This window comes from Pimephales promelas, chromosome 4, assembly GCF_988280905.1.
Source record: "Pimephales promelas chromosome 4, fPimPro1.hap1.1, whole genome shotgun sequence".
NCBI lineage: Eukaryota > Metazoa > Chordata > Actinopteri > Cypriniformes > Leuciscidae > Pimephales > Pimephales promelas.
The window spans coordinates 36,685,279-36,704,583 of record NC_142772.1 but is presented as its reverse complement, the minus strand read 5'-3'; the positions used below and the strand labels follow the sequence as shown (position 1 = coordinate 36,704,583).

The 19,305-nt window shown below is 37.8% G+C and overlaps 1 protein-coding gene across 2 annotated transcripts in view; it reads right to left on the bottom strand.

The window, feature by feature from the left end:
* Nucleotides 1-19,305, bottom strand: part of emid1 (EMI domain containing 1) — a 69,907-nt gene that overhangs the window by 14,904 nt on the left and 35,698 nt on the right. For both annotated transcript variants that reach the window (XM_039659808.2, XM_039659810.2), the window contains exons 5-9: nucleotides 7,105-7,194; nucleotides 6,683-6,744; nucleotides 6,340-6,466; nucleotides 2,363-2,407; nucleotides 1,386-1,484 (exon numbers count right to left, since the gene is read on the bottom strand). In XM_039659808.2, the coding sequence (XP_039515742.2) occupies nucleotides 1,386-1,484; nucleotides 2,363-2,407; nucleotides 6,340-6,466; nucleotides 6,683-6,744; nucleotides 7,105-7,194 (423 nt within the window). The remainder of the gene's footprint in view (nucleotides 1-1,385; nucleotides 1,485-2,362; nucleotides 2,408-6,339; nucleotides 6,467-6,682; nucleotides 6,745-7,104; nucleotides 7,195-19,305) is intronic.

Genomic DNA, 19,305 nt, shown 5'->3' with positions numbered 1-19,305 from the left:
TTCCCTTTAACAGGAATTGTGTGTGGACTGGTATTCTGCTGAGTCAAGAGTAAACAATCACAAAGACTCTCAGAGCAATATCCAAAGTACTATCATCACTGAATTTGTGTCCTTCACCAACAAAAAATTACTATAGCACTATGGCATTTGTCATGATTCTTTTGGAATGAATGACAACAATGAATATTGTAATCGTTCAGTACCATGGTATAAATCAAAGTTCCAGCACTTTAATATATCATTTATATGATATATATTATATATGCTATTTATATGATTAAACAATTTAAATGAATATAAATTTTATTCAGTTATAGCTTTAACTAGTCAACATTTTCCTTTTTAGATGAACTAGTTTATTTTAACAGTCCTGTGGAATGGTAAATGAATTTTCAAAACTACACATATTTAAAAATCCATGTAGTCTTAACTAATATGAGGTCATAAATTGCAAATAAAATAATTTTCTAAATGCAATTGAAAATAGTTTTAGATGAAGTATCGCAGGATGTCAACTACCATAAAGTATCTCATGTCAGCTACCCATATACCTTGACGTTATTTTCCTCTAGATTTATCTTGCTTTTTAAACATACCTCTCTTGAGAGAATACAGCAATCAGATACAGTTCATTGTGCATGACATAAAGGCGTAAAGAAAAAGGCAAATCCAAGAAAAACAATAAAATGGCAAACATATGGAAGAAATAAGAAGCAAGTATTGTATACATATCTCATGTTCACTTTAGATTGGATTCACATGGCTGAGGAGCCCCTCCATAGGTCCTAGGGTCATTTAAAGCCCGTTCAAGTCAGTCATGGCTGGGTTAAAAGACCCTTCATACCTGTGGCCATGTTTCAAATATTATGACAGTACTAGATTCTGTACTATTTTTGAGTCTTGGGGTACGTGATACATAATGTTAGTTGATTGATTGTGTGTGTGTGTGTGTGTGTTTAACCAAACCCTAGTACAGCGCTACACGCTGTGAACAAAAAATATTTTTTTACAATGTGGTCCAAGCACAAATATTTTGGCAAGTGGACTTGGAGCTCAATGCTGACTCGTCATTGTCTTCATATAGTGCCTCTTTATGGCAGAAAAGTCAGCATGATGAGAAACCACATTCTTGCCAGTCATAGGTCAGCAGAACTCCACAAAAAAATGTTATAAATGGATACAATTATAAAAACATATGTACAAATACAGCTTTTGGGATTCTTTTGAATGTGCCATTTCTGAGGTACTTAATGGATCTGTACATTAGACAATGACATGAGAAGTGTTAATTGGACATAGCTATTCCTCAACTTTTGTCTTGAGTCACAAAGTGATTTCTGTGATCTCAAAATCCTGTGATAGTGTTGTGGGCTTGTTCAAAGTACCTATAGGACCAGCTATTCCTTTAGACCCTGGAGCCCCAGATGGACCTCTGGTGCCCGCCTCTCCTTTGGGTCCTGGGAGACCTCGATACCCTTGTTTACCTACAGATACAGAGAACATGTGTAATGTGTAAGGTCTACAGAGGAATCAAAGTGAAAAGATAGCAACCAAATATGTCTGATTATTAGGTCGTTCTCAAACTTAACCTCTTTTTTTCCCTCTCAGAGTGAGGAGACCCAGATTGTGCAAATTACTATACTTTACTTGCTGAACTTTAATGAAGACCTTCTTAGGGTTGTTCGCACATGTAAATTCAGACATCTTGGTTCTTTTGGTGCAGACCAAAAAAGAAAATGATATATTTAGTCCTAGTTCACTTAGTATTCAAATGATCATGTTTAACACCCAACCAAAAGGTAAAAACAACAGCTTTACAGCTTTGGTGGGAAATAATTACCGAACATCCATGCTGTGTTCTGGGCTAAATTAGCTTGTGTGTACGTATGATTGTATTTTTTCAAGCTCAGAACTTGTGAAAACAGCAACTAAACACAACTGAACTGCACTTACAGAGCAATAGCACTAGAGTTTGTTTTAGTCAAACTCCTGCTAAATGTGAACACAAAACACCTGACGCGTACACTGAATTTCATTGTATGAACAATTTAATTTATATTATTTATATTTGATGGGTTCCACAGAAGAAAGAAAGTCATAGAGGTTTGAAATGACATTAGAGTGAGTAAATTGTGAAATTATCTTTGTTTTCATTATTTCCCATCTCTGATTACTCTGTGCCTTTAAGAAGGTCTGTTGAATGCATGTCCTGATCATGGTAAACCTTTTAGAAAGGTTCTGCCCAGTCCTGAATGAACGAATCGAGCTTGGGCAGCAGACCTCTATTGTGAGTTTGCAGAAGTGTGTATGTGTGTTTGAGTGTGTATTTTAGATTGAACTGAATAGTGAAAAAACAACTGACCGTCTTTACCAGGTAAGCCATCCTGGCCTTTCTCGCCCTGTGGACCTGGGACAAACACACACAATTGTACAGTTAAACAGGAAGTATAAAGATTCTCCAGATCTTAAAGCAAACTCTGCTTTAGTCAGTAAAAAAGTCAATCTTTTACACTAAAGTATCTTCCAGGGCTGTCATTTGAACAGCACTACAGCCTGATAAAATCAGTGCCTGTTGGCAGACACAGCCTAAATAACACTGAGCTCATCATGTGAGATCATCATCTGTGACATCATTGCAGAGACAGGATTCCCTAAAGGAATAATTTATGAACTGATACATTAATTTGTTTACACAATCACTCATGTTATTCTCCCCCTGAAAGATTTTATGATAAAATACAATTTCCTCATGTTTCTCTCCCACCAAAGCATCTGGCCATGAACACAGCCACACAATTTCTTTTGCAGGAACATGGCGACTGTTTTTAAGAGTAACACAAATCCAACGACCTGTTAGGTTACAAAAACTGTCCCCTGTACCATACTACAAAGCTTTTGTGGTCCTGTCCAAGGTTACCTTGGACAGGACCACAAAAGCTTTGTAGTTTAGATCTATATCAGCAACCAGGCTGATAAAGTAGTAAATGGAAAAAAGAAAATGGACATTTAAAGCTCTTTGCCTTTCTCTTCCGGGATATCTTATGATAGTAAACCGAACTGGACATGGAACTGGAAAAAGTCCCACACAGATTTACATTCAGCTTTTCTGAAATCCTGACTGAGGCGCAGGAGAGTAGGCTATGACTTTATGCTCTCTGCTAATGTCTTGATCAAACTAACGTGCCATTGTCTGCTCACTTGAAAATAAGCTGGACGAGCTAAGAGCCAGAAATTCATCAGGAGGAAACCAGGGACCGCTGTACCTTCATTTTCACTCTTACCTACATTCAAGTGCTGATAAAAAATTAATTCATGAAGCTAGAATAAAACTTTTTTTGTTTGTTTGTTTAAAAGCAGAAGGTTTGTGCTTTCTTTTGAAATATTGCATGTTCCTACAATAAAAATATTTTGAGGGGCCATTATCATTAAAATTTTGTGAAAATTATTAAAAAAAAAATCCTGGAGCTGAAAAAACAAGTTAATAACAACTTTCTTTCAAATAACAAAAGGAATCTTGAACATTTAAATACAATACACAATAAAAACAAATGAAACAAATGTTTCAAATAGAGTAAAGTGCAAGAGAAAAGAACTATAAAGAACAATAATAGATCTTTTTTTTCAAACAATATCTAGGTATCTTTTCTGGGTGGGATGTTTTAGTTCAAAGAAAAAATGTAAAATAAACATTTAAAAATGCACATTTGTGCACAAATCTTTGAAAATAAATATGAAGCATTTGCTGTTCTTTGATGATCCACAGGGAATAAAAAACTGGATTATTCTGCTTTTCCATAAGTGTCACGTTTTGTGAATTCGCATTTCCATTCAGCCTGTAATGCAGAATATGCACAGTTTTACTAATGTGCATTCTAAAAATCTAAACAATTTGGATAACAAGATACCTAGGACAATTCAGACTTCAGTATTTTGAAATGCCCACTACATTGTGCATGTGATCGTAATATACTGACCGCATTACTGAATGCATACAGTATGTTTAATTAACATCCACTTTTTCAATTTCAGATGGGCTACACCAATAATTGTGCATTTTAGTGATGGCCCAGCACAGCACACAGTTTAAGAGCTCCACACAAATTCCCCATGGAAACACCAGATTCGCTAGCACTCTCTCCATCTGTCTAACCAGCACATGGAAATAATCCCCTCAAGGGTAATTTGTGCCTCATCCTTCCACCACAGTCCTTCATGGCTGTGGTATCTCGAATATATAGAGGATTGACTTTGCATTGAGGTGAAGAACTTCTGGGCAACAAATCTATTCAATGTTCTGTGTGGAAAGAACTGAATTGCCCTTGATTTGCTGAATAGTTCTGCCAAGTCAGCACGGGGACGGGGAAAGCTGCATAAGTGCGACAAGGGTTTTCTGGATTTTTCTTAACAGTCTCTCCAGTCATTTTAGAAATCTCTGAGGACCCGTCTTTAAATCTCCGCCATACTTCAAGTGATGATAGGATTGAACATGGACAGCGAGGGTTAGCCATGGAGTGGGTATAGGGAATTAATGAATGGGTATTAACTGCTAAAAAGGATGTCTTTCTGCATGAAGGATGCACTTTATATAGTGCTGAAGAGATGATTCATCATTCTCAAAGTGTGATTCGACATCGTCAGAGGGAGAAATGGGACAACTACACTATCCATGATCCTAAAGAGAGATCCACCAATCAGTGAAGGGCTACCCTGAACACAGCAGTGACAGTGCACTTCCATGTAGCTTTTTGTTTTCGATACTAATACATTTGAATTGATAATCTTTCACGTCAGGTTTAGACATCTAATATTACTCTTATGTGTGGGTAGAAAAAAAATACAGTCAACATTTTGCAATTTAATATTTTAATAAATTGCTTTGGCTTTAGTACAATACCAAAACTATTAAAGCCAATTATTATGCAAATATAATATAAGCCAAATCCTAATATCATGTTTTTTTCACTTGGTAAAAACACAATATATAATATATATATATATATATATATATATGAAGAGTTCAGATGCAAAAGCCTTTAAATGCCATTTGAAATTTTCTTCTTTAATGATGATTTTTATCAAACTTGTATATTTAAGTTCAGTAATTTCACTTAAATGGCAATGATAATTACCTATTAATTGTTATTTAAGTGAAATTACTGAACTTAAATATACAAGTTTGATAAAAATCATCATTAAAGAAGAAAATTTCAAATGGCATTTAGAGGCTTTTGCATCTGAACTCTTCATATATATATATATATATATATATATATATATATATATATATATATATATATATATACATACATACACACACACCGTTCAAATATACACACACCGTTCAAATTTCTGGGGTCAGTTAGTTAGTTTTAAGCAAGGATACATTAAGTTGGTCAAAAGTGACAGAAAAGACATTTATAATGTTATAAATATTTATATTTTAAATAAATGCTTTTAACTTTCTATCCACCAAAGAGTAAACTTTAAAATTTAAAGCAGCACTTTGATAATACATTTTTCAAGGAATTATTATCAAGAAGGATTATGTGACACTGAATAAATGATTTATATTTTAGGGAGGAGATCATCTTATTTGGGAGTCCTTTTCTTGAAAATTGTTAACATTCGTACAGCGAAATTGAATAGAAAACTATTTCCAGAACAAAAGCTGCTTAAAACGTCTGTAGTTACTGTTGTGCTCCATTGCCAACAGTTTGTGACACAGTGTCAAGTGCAGTCCTACAGTTTTTCCTACACAATTAGCCCCTTTAAATCTTCACAAGCCTCTTTAATGTTTCAGTACTGCATCTCTATGGCAACTAGCGATGAATTGGTGCGATTCAAAGCCTTATGCACTATGGCATTCCCCCAGAAATACACCCACCACCATCAACGCTCACACAGTCAAATATACACACAATTTAAAGCTACTCTAATCTCTCTGCAGTGAAATCCCCAACAACTGTGCTGGGAGATAAGTCAAAATGTAGGTGGGTTTTGGGATTATCATTATTGTTATAGGGAATGGGATTATCTCCACATGCTTATTGGCTAATAAAGTTTTCTCCTAAACTGGATACAAATGGATCCAGTCCTGACCGGTCATTATGAATACACTGCAAAAAAGATATGATCTTAGCTGTGGCCAAATGCGTGGCCTTGGATGCTTGACTTTGGCATTGAAAGTGCAATGCTCTATTGTTTGAAATACAGGACAAATGAACATTTTTGCTCTAAAATCAATGGAACAGGAATGCATGCTTCACATGCAGTCTTAATGCAAACACCACTACAACATCTACACTTTAATCATTCTGTAACACAAAGAAATAAACATACCTGCAGGACCCTGAGCCCCAGGAGCACCTTTAGCAGGTGGCGCCCCCATCAGGGAGGAGGAATCATGTTCATTTTTTAATTGCGTTTGACGATGAGAGGTGGAGGCAGGGGCTGTAAGAAGCTGAACCTGGGAGAAAGAGCGACAGGAAGAGAAAGAGAAGGCAGAAAGAGTGATTGATCAAACAATGTTATGGATTGTTTTGAATGATAATGAAGGACTGGAGTGATAAGGACACCGCATCATCAAACACTGAGGTACAAATAAACAAAGCTATCAGTGGACACAATTCATTCTTAGTGAATTCCCGCTGAAAGAAGCTCAGAGTGAAAGATGTGACTTTACCTTGGCCTCCAGAGAGCTCACACGATCTGTGAGGGCAGTGATACGACTGCAATTCAGACAGTCTGAGAGAGAGGGACGACAGATAGAGAGAAAGTGGGGGACAGAGACACACCATAACCAATTAGATTATTGCACGGATTAACTAAGAATACATTAAATATGCATGCTAAAACACTAATTGGTAATTCGTTTCAAAGAACCAAGAACTGCGCTCAAAATGGCCAACACAGGTGGACTGTTTACTGTTACAAGCTGCATCATTAAGTCTTACAACAAATGGCCTAGGGTACAATTTATAACAGTTCCAGATGGACAAGTTGCTTTAAAGGTGTTTGATGACACTTTTGTCTTTTTTGGGCTTTCCATTGCTGAAGTGGAGCATATTTTGAGTTGATAAAAGAAATTAGAGGTTTGATCCTTACTTGAGATCTGTTCTCCTGTTTTAGCAGCATGTTTCAGAAATGTAGGCTGTTTCCTTACAGCCTCCTGGGCGACCAGGTTACTTGATGATCCTGCATAAAGAGAATCAATTGGAAAGATGAAGACAGGAAGCAATTTGATACTATTAATTGTACAGTAGTGACATTTTTTTAAACTAACACTTTAACTAACACTAACATTCTTTTAAACTAAAAGTGACGTGTAAATACAACATAAGAAATGCACCAAATCAGCATATTAGAATGATTTCTGCTTGATCATGTGACAAGAATCGAGTAATGATGCAAAAAACGCTTTTAGAAAAAAAAGGTTTTACTGTATTTCTGATTAACCCTTTCACACGCAAATGTAAAATATTCTAACTGACGCCCCAGCGTGAGTTCTTCAAGGCGACCGTTATTTAGAACACGGCACTTTAATGTTTCCATGGTGAGCGCCATTCCTGGTCACATGACACAGCACAACAACACAGTGCTGAATGAATGATAATCTGCTTTTATGTCATTTTTCCTTTTTTATTAAAAATATTCACAAATGTATTAGCTATAACATAAAACACTGATATTCCGATTGTCAAATATGTGCAAGTGAATGGGTTTTGTTGTTTAAACATCTTTATAATGATCGAGTTAGTTGAGCTGTATGTATGCACAATGGGCGGCGCCATTTTAGTTTGTTTTATAGTTCAGAGAATCGGATCTGTTGGATTACAACACGTCAATTCCTCCACTTCTCACGAAATACATGAAAGTAAGTGGCCAGTGAACTGGGAGAAGAATAGGGTCAAATGTTAAGCTACTTACACAATGTGTATCTGATATAAATAAAACGTGTCGTCTTATTATAATTGAAAGGATTATTATTACCGCTTCCATAGACATCAGTGTGTATTTTACAAACTCAGAATCATTGTTTTGTTAGTACTTATGTGTATTTAAATGTCTGAAACCTAAAATAAACATTATGTGGTTGAAAACACTCAATAGTTGTGATATATGACAGCACTGAGGGCGTCCGTCTCTGGCTCAGCGCCAGCAAGTTTGAATTTAGCAGTTGCTGACGTGATGCACTGACCGTTCTAATCACACCGGTGTGATCGTCCGCTCCAGAGACCAGCCAAGACTGATCACACCGGTGTGATCGTATGCGTGACAGGGTTAAATAAAAGTTTTCAAATCTTTAAAAGACACCAAACTTTTAAACAGTACATTTTGTTTCACAACCAGAAACAGAGCCATAGAGCAAACCCACCCAAACAAAGAATACAGATCAACGGTTACAGTTAGAGACCAACTTCTATTTTTTTTCCCAGAATCTCTCTGTCCAGATCAAATTTGAAGCCAAGAGGCAGTATGTATTTAACTCATGGCTTTGGCTCTGCATAGGGATAGTTACGCTCTGAAAAGCACTAATAATGCTGCTTCATATCTGCAGGAAAGGCACAGAGGGGCCTCCCTGACAGGTAAGCCCACACAGAACCCTGGCACGAGGGAAAGGAAGGGTCCACAGGGGTGGGCTGAACAGGATACAAATGTGGAGGGAGAAACCTGGAATCGCTTTCCAGAAGAGAAACTAATCTTTGGGTATTATATGTTTAATTTAGGCTTAAATCAAATCATTTTATGACAGTTTTTCTCTATCTTCATTGTGATCTTGAAGAGGACAAGGTTACTTGGCAGACAGAAGAAGATTGAGGTTGAATTTAAAAACAATGGTTTCCTTGTGCCGTTCAAATAACCTCAATTCATATTCCCCAACTCCTCTCTTTCTTTCTCTTCTTCTATCTATTTTTTTTTTCAAAGTAGAGAGAAGTTTTAATGCTCCCTGGACTGACCTGATTCAGATTACTTCAGCAAACGTCTAAGGCAGTCTGTGGCAAGCTCAGGTGCTCCAGACATAAACAACTGACCCAGTTCAGAGCTTCATTACTGGCAAGGGACAGGAAGTCTGCTCGGCCGGCCTGATGTAGCTAAACCACAGCAGCAGCAGGACCAGAACCAATGAAGTGGCACCTGCCGTGTTCTCAGGCCTGGTAAAAGAATCTTGGTCTTGGATTCTCATAGTGAAAAGGTAATGGGGTCATATGACCAAGTCAGGATGTTAGAAAAATACCGCAATGGAAAAGAAAAATTGAACACTTTTTTTCAATAGGGTTAGGCTGCCAGTCTTGGTGGGTACATCAAAACAGAATTCGAAGCGGTAGACAAAATGTTTTGTGTTAAATAAACCTCACCAGCGGTTCAGAAGGGGATGGTTACAGTTCTGCAGTTAAACCATGAAACATGAGGTAAATGTTCCCTTCAGCAACCTCTTTTGATTTACTTTTTGTGTGTATAGAGGAGACAGAAAGTAAATTTCCCATAATGCACTGCTCTAATGGTTGTTTTGTTCCAAATGGCCTTAAAATATAGACTTTTCCACCGCTCTAATCAGGGCAAGTCTTATACCAAAAGCAACTCTACACAAAAAAACCATCTTAACCACATCTAAATGCTAACAACCTTCCATCTCCCCCAGCAATGACATTGGATGGATAATTCACCCCAAAATTGTTCACACTGCTCTTTTCCATATACCAAATGCATGTAGGGACCACAGGGGCAGTCAAACCTTTGTCCAAAAAAGACAAAAAAAAATGCACCAGTTTTGATTTACTTTAGGGTGTTTTTTTATGAAAAAGAACAACCTGCTGTTCCACAAAACATCTTCTATTGCCTGTGGATTACAAATGAGACAGGGATGAGTAGATGATGACCTAATTTTCATTTTGTCTTATATCCTTTAAAAACAAACCTAAATCTATTTTTAAATGTAAACCCAACCCAATTCAATGATATACATCAGGGTGTCCAGTCCTGCTCCTGGAAAGCCACCGTCCTGCAAAGTTTAGCTTAAATCCTAATTAAACACACATGAACCAGCTAATCAATGTCTTACTAGCCATCCTAGAAAATAAGTGTGTTGAGGCAAGTTGGATCTAAACTCTGCAGGCCCTCCAGAACAGAGTTTGGACACCCCTGATATACATGCATATTTAAATCTCCATTCATCTACTTATTACATTTAGGAGATTAATCAGTATATTTTACTCAAAGTTTACATTCATCATAACAATACTGTCCATCCACCCCTAGATTTGCAATATCCCTTGGACTATTAATTATATACTTCACCTTATGAGTGCCAAGAGTCACGTCAACCTGCAAATGTGTGAGAGATTGACCTCTGACCACTGAGTGTCTGTGGATGTACACAAGGTGGGAGCAGCCGTCGATTTTATCAGCTGCTTTTTAATAACTAGGTTTCCTCTGAGTCTTAAAGGAGCAGAGGGGATGGTGACATCAGAGCATGTAATAAAATCTAACTCTCTAAGCTCTGAGAGGTCAGAAGAGGCGCGTGAATGTGTGTGTGCGTGCCTGTATGCTAGATAGTTCAAGGGTTAACACCATTGCGAGGTCACTTCCTGTTAAGATGCTTGGGGAAAGGCTGGATGGGGTTATCAGCAAGTTCATTTGACTAAAATATCACAGAGGGGAAAGTATCCCCAGGGCTGAAAAAACACAGTTGATTCTCTTTTTGCCTCCAGGAACAGCATGAAGTGTGGGAGTATTTATCCTGAGAGGTTTTCCTGTTTATCAGCTTATATACAATTAGAGAAGTTCGTGGAAGGAAGCGCCTAGCGTTTGTGTCTGTGTGTGTGTGTGTGTGTGTGTATATGTGTGTGTCTGAGGCCTGAGTTATGTTGCATTGTGTGGGACTACTACACATGTGTTTAGTTAAGTGTGGGTGCACTTATTTTGATAAACTGTCCATTACACATTAAACCAACTGTTGTACTAATGTCATACAGCTGAGTCTTCATCTTTCTAATCACTGGACAGAAATACAGTCATCATACAGAGATTATTCTCTTCAGGCTCAGGTTAAGAGCATTGGGATGATGACATTATTGATCTTTCATAGAAGCAGCCAGTGTTGTAGTCGAGACCACCTCACTCGAGTCCGAGTCGACACCAAGACCAGAGAGAGTCGAGTCCGAGTCGAGTCCGAGACCAGAGACGGTCGAGTCCGAGTCGAGACGGAGACCAGTGAGGGTTGATTACCTAATTTACTTTTATTTACTTAGAGAATTTTTTTTTTTTTACTGAATTTACTTAGAGTTTAAAAAATATGATCAGTTTAGGGTAAAAAGGCCACATAGTAGGTGCTGTTAAAAGTAATTTTATTACAATTCGTCATGCGCAGTTGCGCACTAGAAAATCACCAATCACTGGGCGTGTCAATCAATTTAAAGAAATATTTTATTAACATACATTAATAATCATGAAAAATATTTTTAATTGAACTCGAGTGGACTCGAGTCCTAAAAAAAAAAAATGTTCGAGTACGAGTCAATTCCGAGTCCAAATGGACACGAGTCCATGACAAGACCAAGACCATTAAAATATGGTCTCGAGATCGAGTCCGAGACAAGTCTGAGTCTCGAGTACTACAACACTGGAAGCAGCTGAGGAAACAGAGGTGTGTGCCTGGAGAATTATAGGTAGCCTATGCACAGGGCCACAATAACTCACAAGAATATTGTTCCTTGCTCAGCCCTGAATTTAATAATGGCCCAAGGTCAGCCCTTAATACTCCTCTCAAAATAAAAATAAACCAAGGCACACTTTGTCACAGGACGGCACAGAAAGTTCATCCTCTAGAGAAGTGATCCCCAATTCTAAACCTAATCTTAACCATTAACAACTAAAATAACAGGAAAATCATAGGCGGATAAGAATGGGGGGAAATCCACTAACCCAAGTCCTAACAAGGATTTCCTATATTCCAAACAAAGGTCTTGGAGTTTCTTTTTCTTTTATAATTGTGATAAATAAAATCATAATTTTTCAGTTTTATTCAAAAATGTTCTATGTAAAGAAAACAACATAATTATTAAATAATACATCCCAAAACTATACATTTAAATTTAGAAAGAAAAAAAACAATTTTACAAAGACAACACTTTGCCGTGATGACTAAACATCTGGGTTTTGTGCGCTATTATAGGTTTAGAGTACAACTAGCTTCAAACTAAACTGAGGCTTTATTTAACCTGATTAAATTGAGGCTGGCCGAGCACACAGCTGTAGACGTACGTGGAGAAATAACAGGGAAAATAAGAAGTCTCCATCCATCTCTGTCAGAAGACTGCTGCCCTCAGCACCACAAGCTCATTAGAGACCAGGTGGAAGTGATGAAAGCAGGTCAGGTGGGTGTGTATGTCTGCATGAGGGTGTGTGTGTGTGTGGGATGGAGAAGTTTAAGTCATGGTCGCTCTTTTTTTTATAAGATCTGCCCTATAGAATGTCAAGTCTACAGGGAGTCGCTTGTGCTGAGAAAGCACTCTGTGTTTTAAGATAGAGTGGAGACCTTATCTCTCTCTCTCTCTCTGTCTCTGTTAAACACAGACTACATTGTTTCTGAGCTCTTCAGAATAAGTGCCCATATAGCTCAAGGTCAAAAGGGACCGCTGATGTTCATAATCAACCTCGAGCCATATGGACATTAACCCACAACTTCAAGAGACATCCCGTCCCTTACTGTACTTTCTTTCACCTGCAGAACACAAAATATATTATAAAGAATGTTTTTGTCTATACAATGAAAGTAAATATGGTACAAAACAAAATTAGACCCCAGTGATATTCACTGTATGAACAAAAAAAAGCAACTTTTGTTGTTTTCCACAAGAAAAGAAAGACATAAGTTTAGAATGACAAGACGACGGTAGGTAAATAATGACAGAAATGTCCCTTTTAGACCAAAAACAGATGTATTTGCAAAAAGCAGCCCACACCTGCCCAAAAAACATAATGACTACATGGTGCAGCCTTGGAGGTCTTGGAACAGACCAAAGCCAAGCTAGAACAGACAGAGAGAGGGAGTGACGGATGAAAATGAAGAGGAGGGGGGCGAACTCACCTCCTACATAATATACATACGTCTCACCTCATCAGTCAACAATCCCTCATGATCACACAAACACACTTTAGTCTGGCTTCACACACTTACAGACACGTCACGTTTAATCAAGACCTAGTCTGACTTCAACTAACGGTAATGCAATTGCTGCACAAAACTATAGAAAGACAGTAAGCGACAACTTGATTGTTTATATGCAGTGGGGTCCAGAAGTCTGAAAGCACTAATAATTTAACACCAGCATAACAATTTGAGCGAAAATTTTAATTGAAAATGTATTGAAGCATAAGCAATAATCACAAGGCTGTAATGACACAGCCATGCTGATATTCAGAAAAATCAGCACGATTGCCAGCGAAATACTGCTTTTATAAAACAATTCATTTAACAAGAATTAAATATTGAGTAATTTAAAAAAAAAAAAACTCATGTTGTGCTGTATACATCTAAACAAAATCATGATTCTAACCGTTATATTTTTTTAAATGCTTAGCGTAAAATATGATGCGATTTTAAAACTTTTTTTATTTTTGGTATTGGGCGTAACAGAATAGGTTAACATGCTCAACAAAACCCACATTATTTTTCACATATTGTACATTATTGTAGCTCCTCTATTCCTAGTCTGTCTGAAATGATCTGCAAAAAAAATAAAAAAATTCTACAAAGCTCCTCCTTCCAAAAAGCTCAGAGTTCTCTGATTGGCCAGCTGACCCATTGCGTTGTGATTGGTCAAACACCTCAAGCGTGTGTCGTAAATGTAACATCCCTTACCATATGAGCTTCTAATCTAAAGCATTTGTAAACACAGTTAATAATAATGTCGTCAGTTTAATATCAGTTCGTAAGGTCATCAGATATCAGTTCGAGCCCGAGTTGGAAAATCGAGTTCTAAAAATGCAGACGATCAAGCCAATTGATATTGAGCATAACGTTTCACAGTGGTAAGTTGTCTTTGTATATATAAACTCTACCAGGTTCAGGAAGCTGTCCTCTGGAAATTGTGCTGTGCCCAAGCAAACTTTTGGGTTGTACTGCACAAGAACAGCTTTATAAATAAATCTTAACTCTCTAAAGAACCTCTGAAAGAAAAAGCAGTTTTGCATTTGCATCCAAACAGAGCATCTCCGTGACATGATGACAACATAACAATTCACTGAAACCTCATCTTCTATCTTTGGACAGATGTTATGCTAATAGTGACGTAGATTGAGGAAGTTATATTTGGACTTCGATCGAGGCATTTTGGGCAGATCTTGATCTCAGTTCTCATTTAGATAGTAATTGCATTTTGGGAGCCACTGAGATTTGTAACTTTGTTGATTGTTTGCGCAAACAGATGCATTACATACTAAAGCCTAATATGCCACTTTTAAAGGTAAACAGTGCTCATAAACGGCTGTTGAGATGGTATTCACACTTGAAACGGAGTAGAGACTTGTTCCCGGAAACAGTCTTCATTATGTCACAAGCGGATATAGCCGAAAATAGTTCCACACAGAGCTGCAGTACAACTGTTGTGGAGTCTCTAAGGAACACACAGTAGCAGTGTTTGGTAACCTGCAGAAAGAGCCACTAATAATTTGTCTCGTATTTAAAGGGTTGGTTCACCCAAAAATGAATATTCTGTCAGTATTTACTCTCCCTCATGTTGTTCCAACCCCGTAAGACCTTCGTTCGTCTTATGAACACAAATTAAGATATTTAAGATATTAAGATCGCTCCTGCATACAGTCCATAGGCTTCTTGAGGGAATGACTTGCTGTCCTCGAAAAGTCATTAAAGACATCGTTAAAATAGTCCAAGTGACTACAGGGGCTCAATCTTAAGTTTATCAAACGACGAGAACACTTTTGTGCGCAAAAAAACAACAAAAATAACGACTTTATTTCAACTATTTGTTTATTTCTCCCTCTGCGCGAGTCAGGTTACTAGTTTAATAGCGTAAGCTTCTGTTATTGTACGTCACACGCATCACACACATGACCAGCGTCGGCCAATAGTGAGCCTACGTGTGACCTAGCTTTACGCAATCACACTACGTTAACTGACTAGAGGCCCATGGAGAAGGAAGTGAATAGTTGAAATAAAGTCGTTATTTTTGTTTGTTTTTGCGCACAAACAAAGAGAAGAAAGTATTCTATATACAAAGAAAGTATTCTCGTCGTTTGATAAAGTTAAAATTGAGCCCCTGTAGTCACTTGGACTATTTTAACGATGTCTTTAATGACTTTTCGATGCCAGCAAGAGAAGCCTATGGAATAGTATGCAGGAGCGATCTTAATATCTTATATTTTTGGGTGAACTAACCCTTTAATGACCTATAAATAGTGAAGAATTTATAATATTTTTTAAAATATTCATTTTTGGGTAAAATTTGTTTTTTTTTTCTTTTCTTTAAAAAATGAAATAAATAAACAACTTGTTTTCAGATTTAAAATTTTTTGACTCCCGCAACTTTTTGGACCCTTCTGTACATGCCATCACAGCAGCAGTAGGCCTACTAAAGAACTAAAGTTTGCAGACATGAGTGTTTCTCAGTCAGCGGGACGACAACAGCTACTCAACCTGCGTCACTTAATCGCCCCTCCTCTAAATGTGTGCCTGTCATAAGCATCCAGATGTGCACTTGCAGAAAGCCTTTAATCTTTTACAGGAAAAGAAAACTATCTCTTATTTTCTCGCTATTTGCTATACTGTAGGCCTAGATTTCCCCTCAGTCCAGACTATAAGACTTATATATTGGATATAAGACTTTTTAACCTTAAAAGTGTTTCACTCCAACCCTAGAGCAACAGCAAATATTTCTGGCACACACCTTCAACAAAGTGAACCATTTCAACTTATGACACAATTAAGAAATGAAGGCTATAAACTCCGAAAACAAAAGGAAAATCCAGTTAATAAAGGTGTTTGGAGTGGTAGTTAATATGTTGCCTGACAGTCAGGGTCATGCCCCATTTATATTCTAATCCAATTCTTGAAATTGTACTGCATTTCAATTGTGGCTGCAAACAGTATTCAGAGCTACTATCAATTGTTACGTAAAAAAGTACATTTAAAATCCATGGAAATTCAAATAACTGTATTTTTGTTGCTTTTGTCTATGTAAGATGGTTGCTAAAGTGCTCTGGGAGATTGCTAGGTGGTTGCCTACAGGCCCAAGTCTAATTGACCACTTGCTTTAGTAAGCACCACTAATCAATGGTGTCTAAAAAGTGGTTTCCTGAATAACAGTGTCAGATTTTAAACCACTAAAAGCTTCTTCTCTTATAAATATCTGAGAAAATGACTCTAGAAGTGGAGGCTGCCCTCCATCTGCTTTGATATCTTTTGGCCTCTGTGTGGAAACACATATTGAAGAGTACAAGATGGAAACACTTTTCTACCGGAGACAAACGGTCATGTGGTGTCTGTGGAAGATCTTAAACAAGCCCTGGGAGCATGTGTAACCATGTAGGCCACAGACCAGTACCGTATAAGCTCCTGCGTTGAGACGTTCACACCGCAGATCCGCCTCTTCGTTCTTTGACACTTCCTCCCACACTAAGAAAACAGATGTTAAACAGAACGAAGGCTGGCCCACTTGTCCTTATTTATAAGGTAGAAACTCAAAACAGCTTCCCATCTTAAAACACAATCCCCTTTCATCTCTTTGTCTCGTGACCTCTGCTGACCTCTTGTCAGACCCGCATCGCTTCATCTCACTTGTGCCCTACTTGTCTCGCACAATTTCCTTGAACCCTTTCACTTCCGCAATTCAGTAGCCGACACCTCCTTTCCTTCCAATCGCCTCCTAAAAGAAAAAACAGTGGGCGCTACTGAAAAACGGTCTGTCTGAACCACAGAATGTTGTTTGTGAGCGAGACAGGCAGGGAGGGGATCATCTTGGCTACCCACACCAACCACTCCAAACACTCAACAGTCGTTAAAAACCTCTCAGCTCGGCGGACACGCCACCACAAGAGATTCACAAAACAAGCACAGGAAAACAACGCCTGCCACAAATAGGACCTCACAAAATCAGCTCCTTAGCGCGCAAGAAATTAGCAGAGGCATCAAAGAACAGGTCCTTAAATAAGTGAATGAGAGCCTAAAAGTAGCAAGTACCACCAATACAGACTTTAAATGAGAAGAAAGAGCTGTATTTGTTCTATTGTGCCAGAAATAGTAATTCTATTTAAGTTGCATAAAGAACAGTTTTATGAACAGGCTTATGAACACACACGTAACAATGTTTAATAAGCAGTGTAATATTGTAATATATTGCAATATTCTATTATGATTTTTTAAATTAATTTTGAATAACCTAGGAATGCACAATATATTGCTGCCATATTAGTTATGTATAAGCAATAAGCCATGCACTTGAGGTTGTACGTTATGTAAGGGTTAATGCCCGATGAGGTGTCCATTGTCAGGTTTTAATGGACGACGGCGAGGCGTGAACCGGCCGACGCGCAGCGGAGGACGTTTGCCTCCGCCGAAGCCATGGTCACTTGCATTATACCATGGTCACTTGCCAATTAAAACATTTGTAAAACATTAGTTTATATTTTAATTAGGCTAAATCTAGTTTTTTTTTCAAATAATAACTATTTATTTAGCAACTTGAGATATTTATAGTCCGTTCAGCTTGTAGAACCCTTCAGGTTCAAAAATTCATTTTTTTTTTTCATGAAACACAAGGTAGGCATAGTTATTTTTTTATTACACATAAAACACTATGTGTTACACTAGTCTACACTAACCACAGCACCGAAGCACCGCTGTATGTCGACTCTCCGACGCTGGACTGGAGATCCGTCAAATAATGTCGGTGAAAGGCCATCGATGCGAGAGCAGTCTGTGGGCTTACTGGGCTCCGTCAGTCCGTGAGAGACTGAAGATGAAATAATGAAGTTGCTCATTGTTGTATTAGTAGGCTATGTAATATCTAACTAACGTTAGATATTTGTTTTGATAGAGCAAATTGTTAACGGATACTTTGACTGCCTGTTGCTATGGTTACTCACAGCTGTTGTAAATGGTAAACAGGCAGTTTCACCAGAACTACTTTACTAGGTGTCCTCTATCACTTTTTAACGGACACCTTGCAGCCAATCAGAATCGAGTAATCACCCAGACCATGGTATAAAATGATTTATTCAGGGATTTTAGAATGCCAAAATAAACACACCCATCACTGTGACACATATCCTCAAGAGGCTTATTGTTATAATTGAAGAAGAGAAAAGAAAGAGATTTTGTGGTTTATGTGAAGATCGAGGTCAGAAACACTATTAATTAATGTGGCACGTCCTAAAAAAACCACTCGCCAAAACAGACAGTCTAAAAATGACACAGACTCAGATCCTCTGAGGGACTTGCGTGTTCCATAAGAAAAAAAGATCTCAACCAAAATGATTCCACTAAATCTAATGCCTGTGTTGTTAGATTCAGCAGAGGTTTTATTGAGTTAGCTCACAGTTCAGACCATTTTCGCAAAGTATTTTTGGCCACCAGCTGCATTGCAAGTACAGCATGACTTTTAACAAGACCTTCAGGCTGTATGAGCGCAGCACAGATGGCCAAATCTCATCCCACCTTTAACCCCCCAAAAATAACATAAACATTTTGAGGTCAACTAAACACTGTTGCTATGGCAACCCTATAACAATTACGTCAAGCCCAGGAACTATATCATTATGACGGTACAGCACTAAATGCTCAGTCCAATATTCCTCGCAGCATCTCCTGTCTCAATCACAGATCATAAACCCACATTAATGTGCTTATGAACACACTCATACTCATCAAACTTTATTCTGACTCATTTCACTCTTTGAAAGAATACCTTTTCCTTAGGCCATTTTAGGCCAGGTTCTCTCACTGAACTGTGTCTGAGTGTATGATCCAATTTTTGGCATCGACCTCTAAAAAAAAAAAAACCCTGTCTCACAATTTCAGATCATTTCCTTTACAAAAAAGTTGGACACACAGGATGGAATTTTGACAATCTGCTTTAGAAGAGTTCGGAAACGTTGTCTTCTAGTCGGCAAGCGTAGGCCTAAACGAGAGGCCCAGAGGTCAAAAGGGATTTTAATGCAAAGATAAAATATCTGACCTCGACGTGTACGGGGAAAACACTCTCAAAACACAATCCCTGTAGAAATGTAGAATTCCACAATCATTCGAAACGAGACGAGAAAACTGTCTGGAAGATTTGGAAAGCTTTC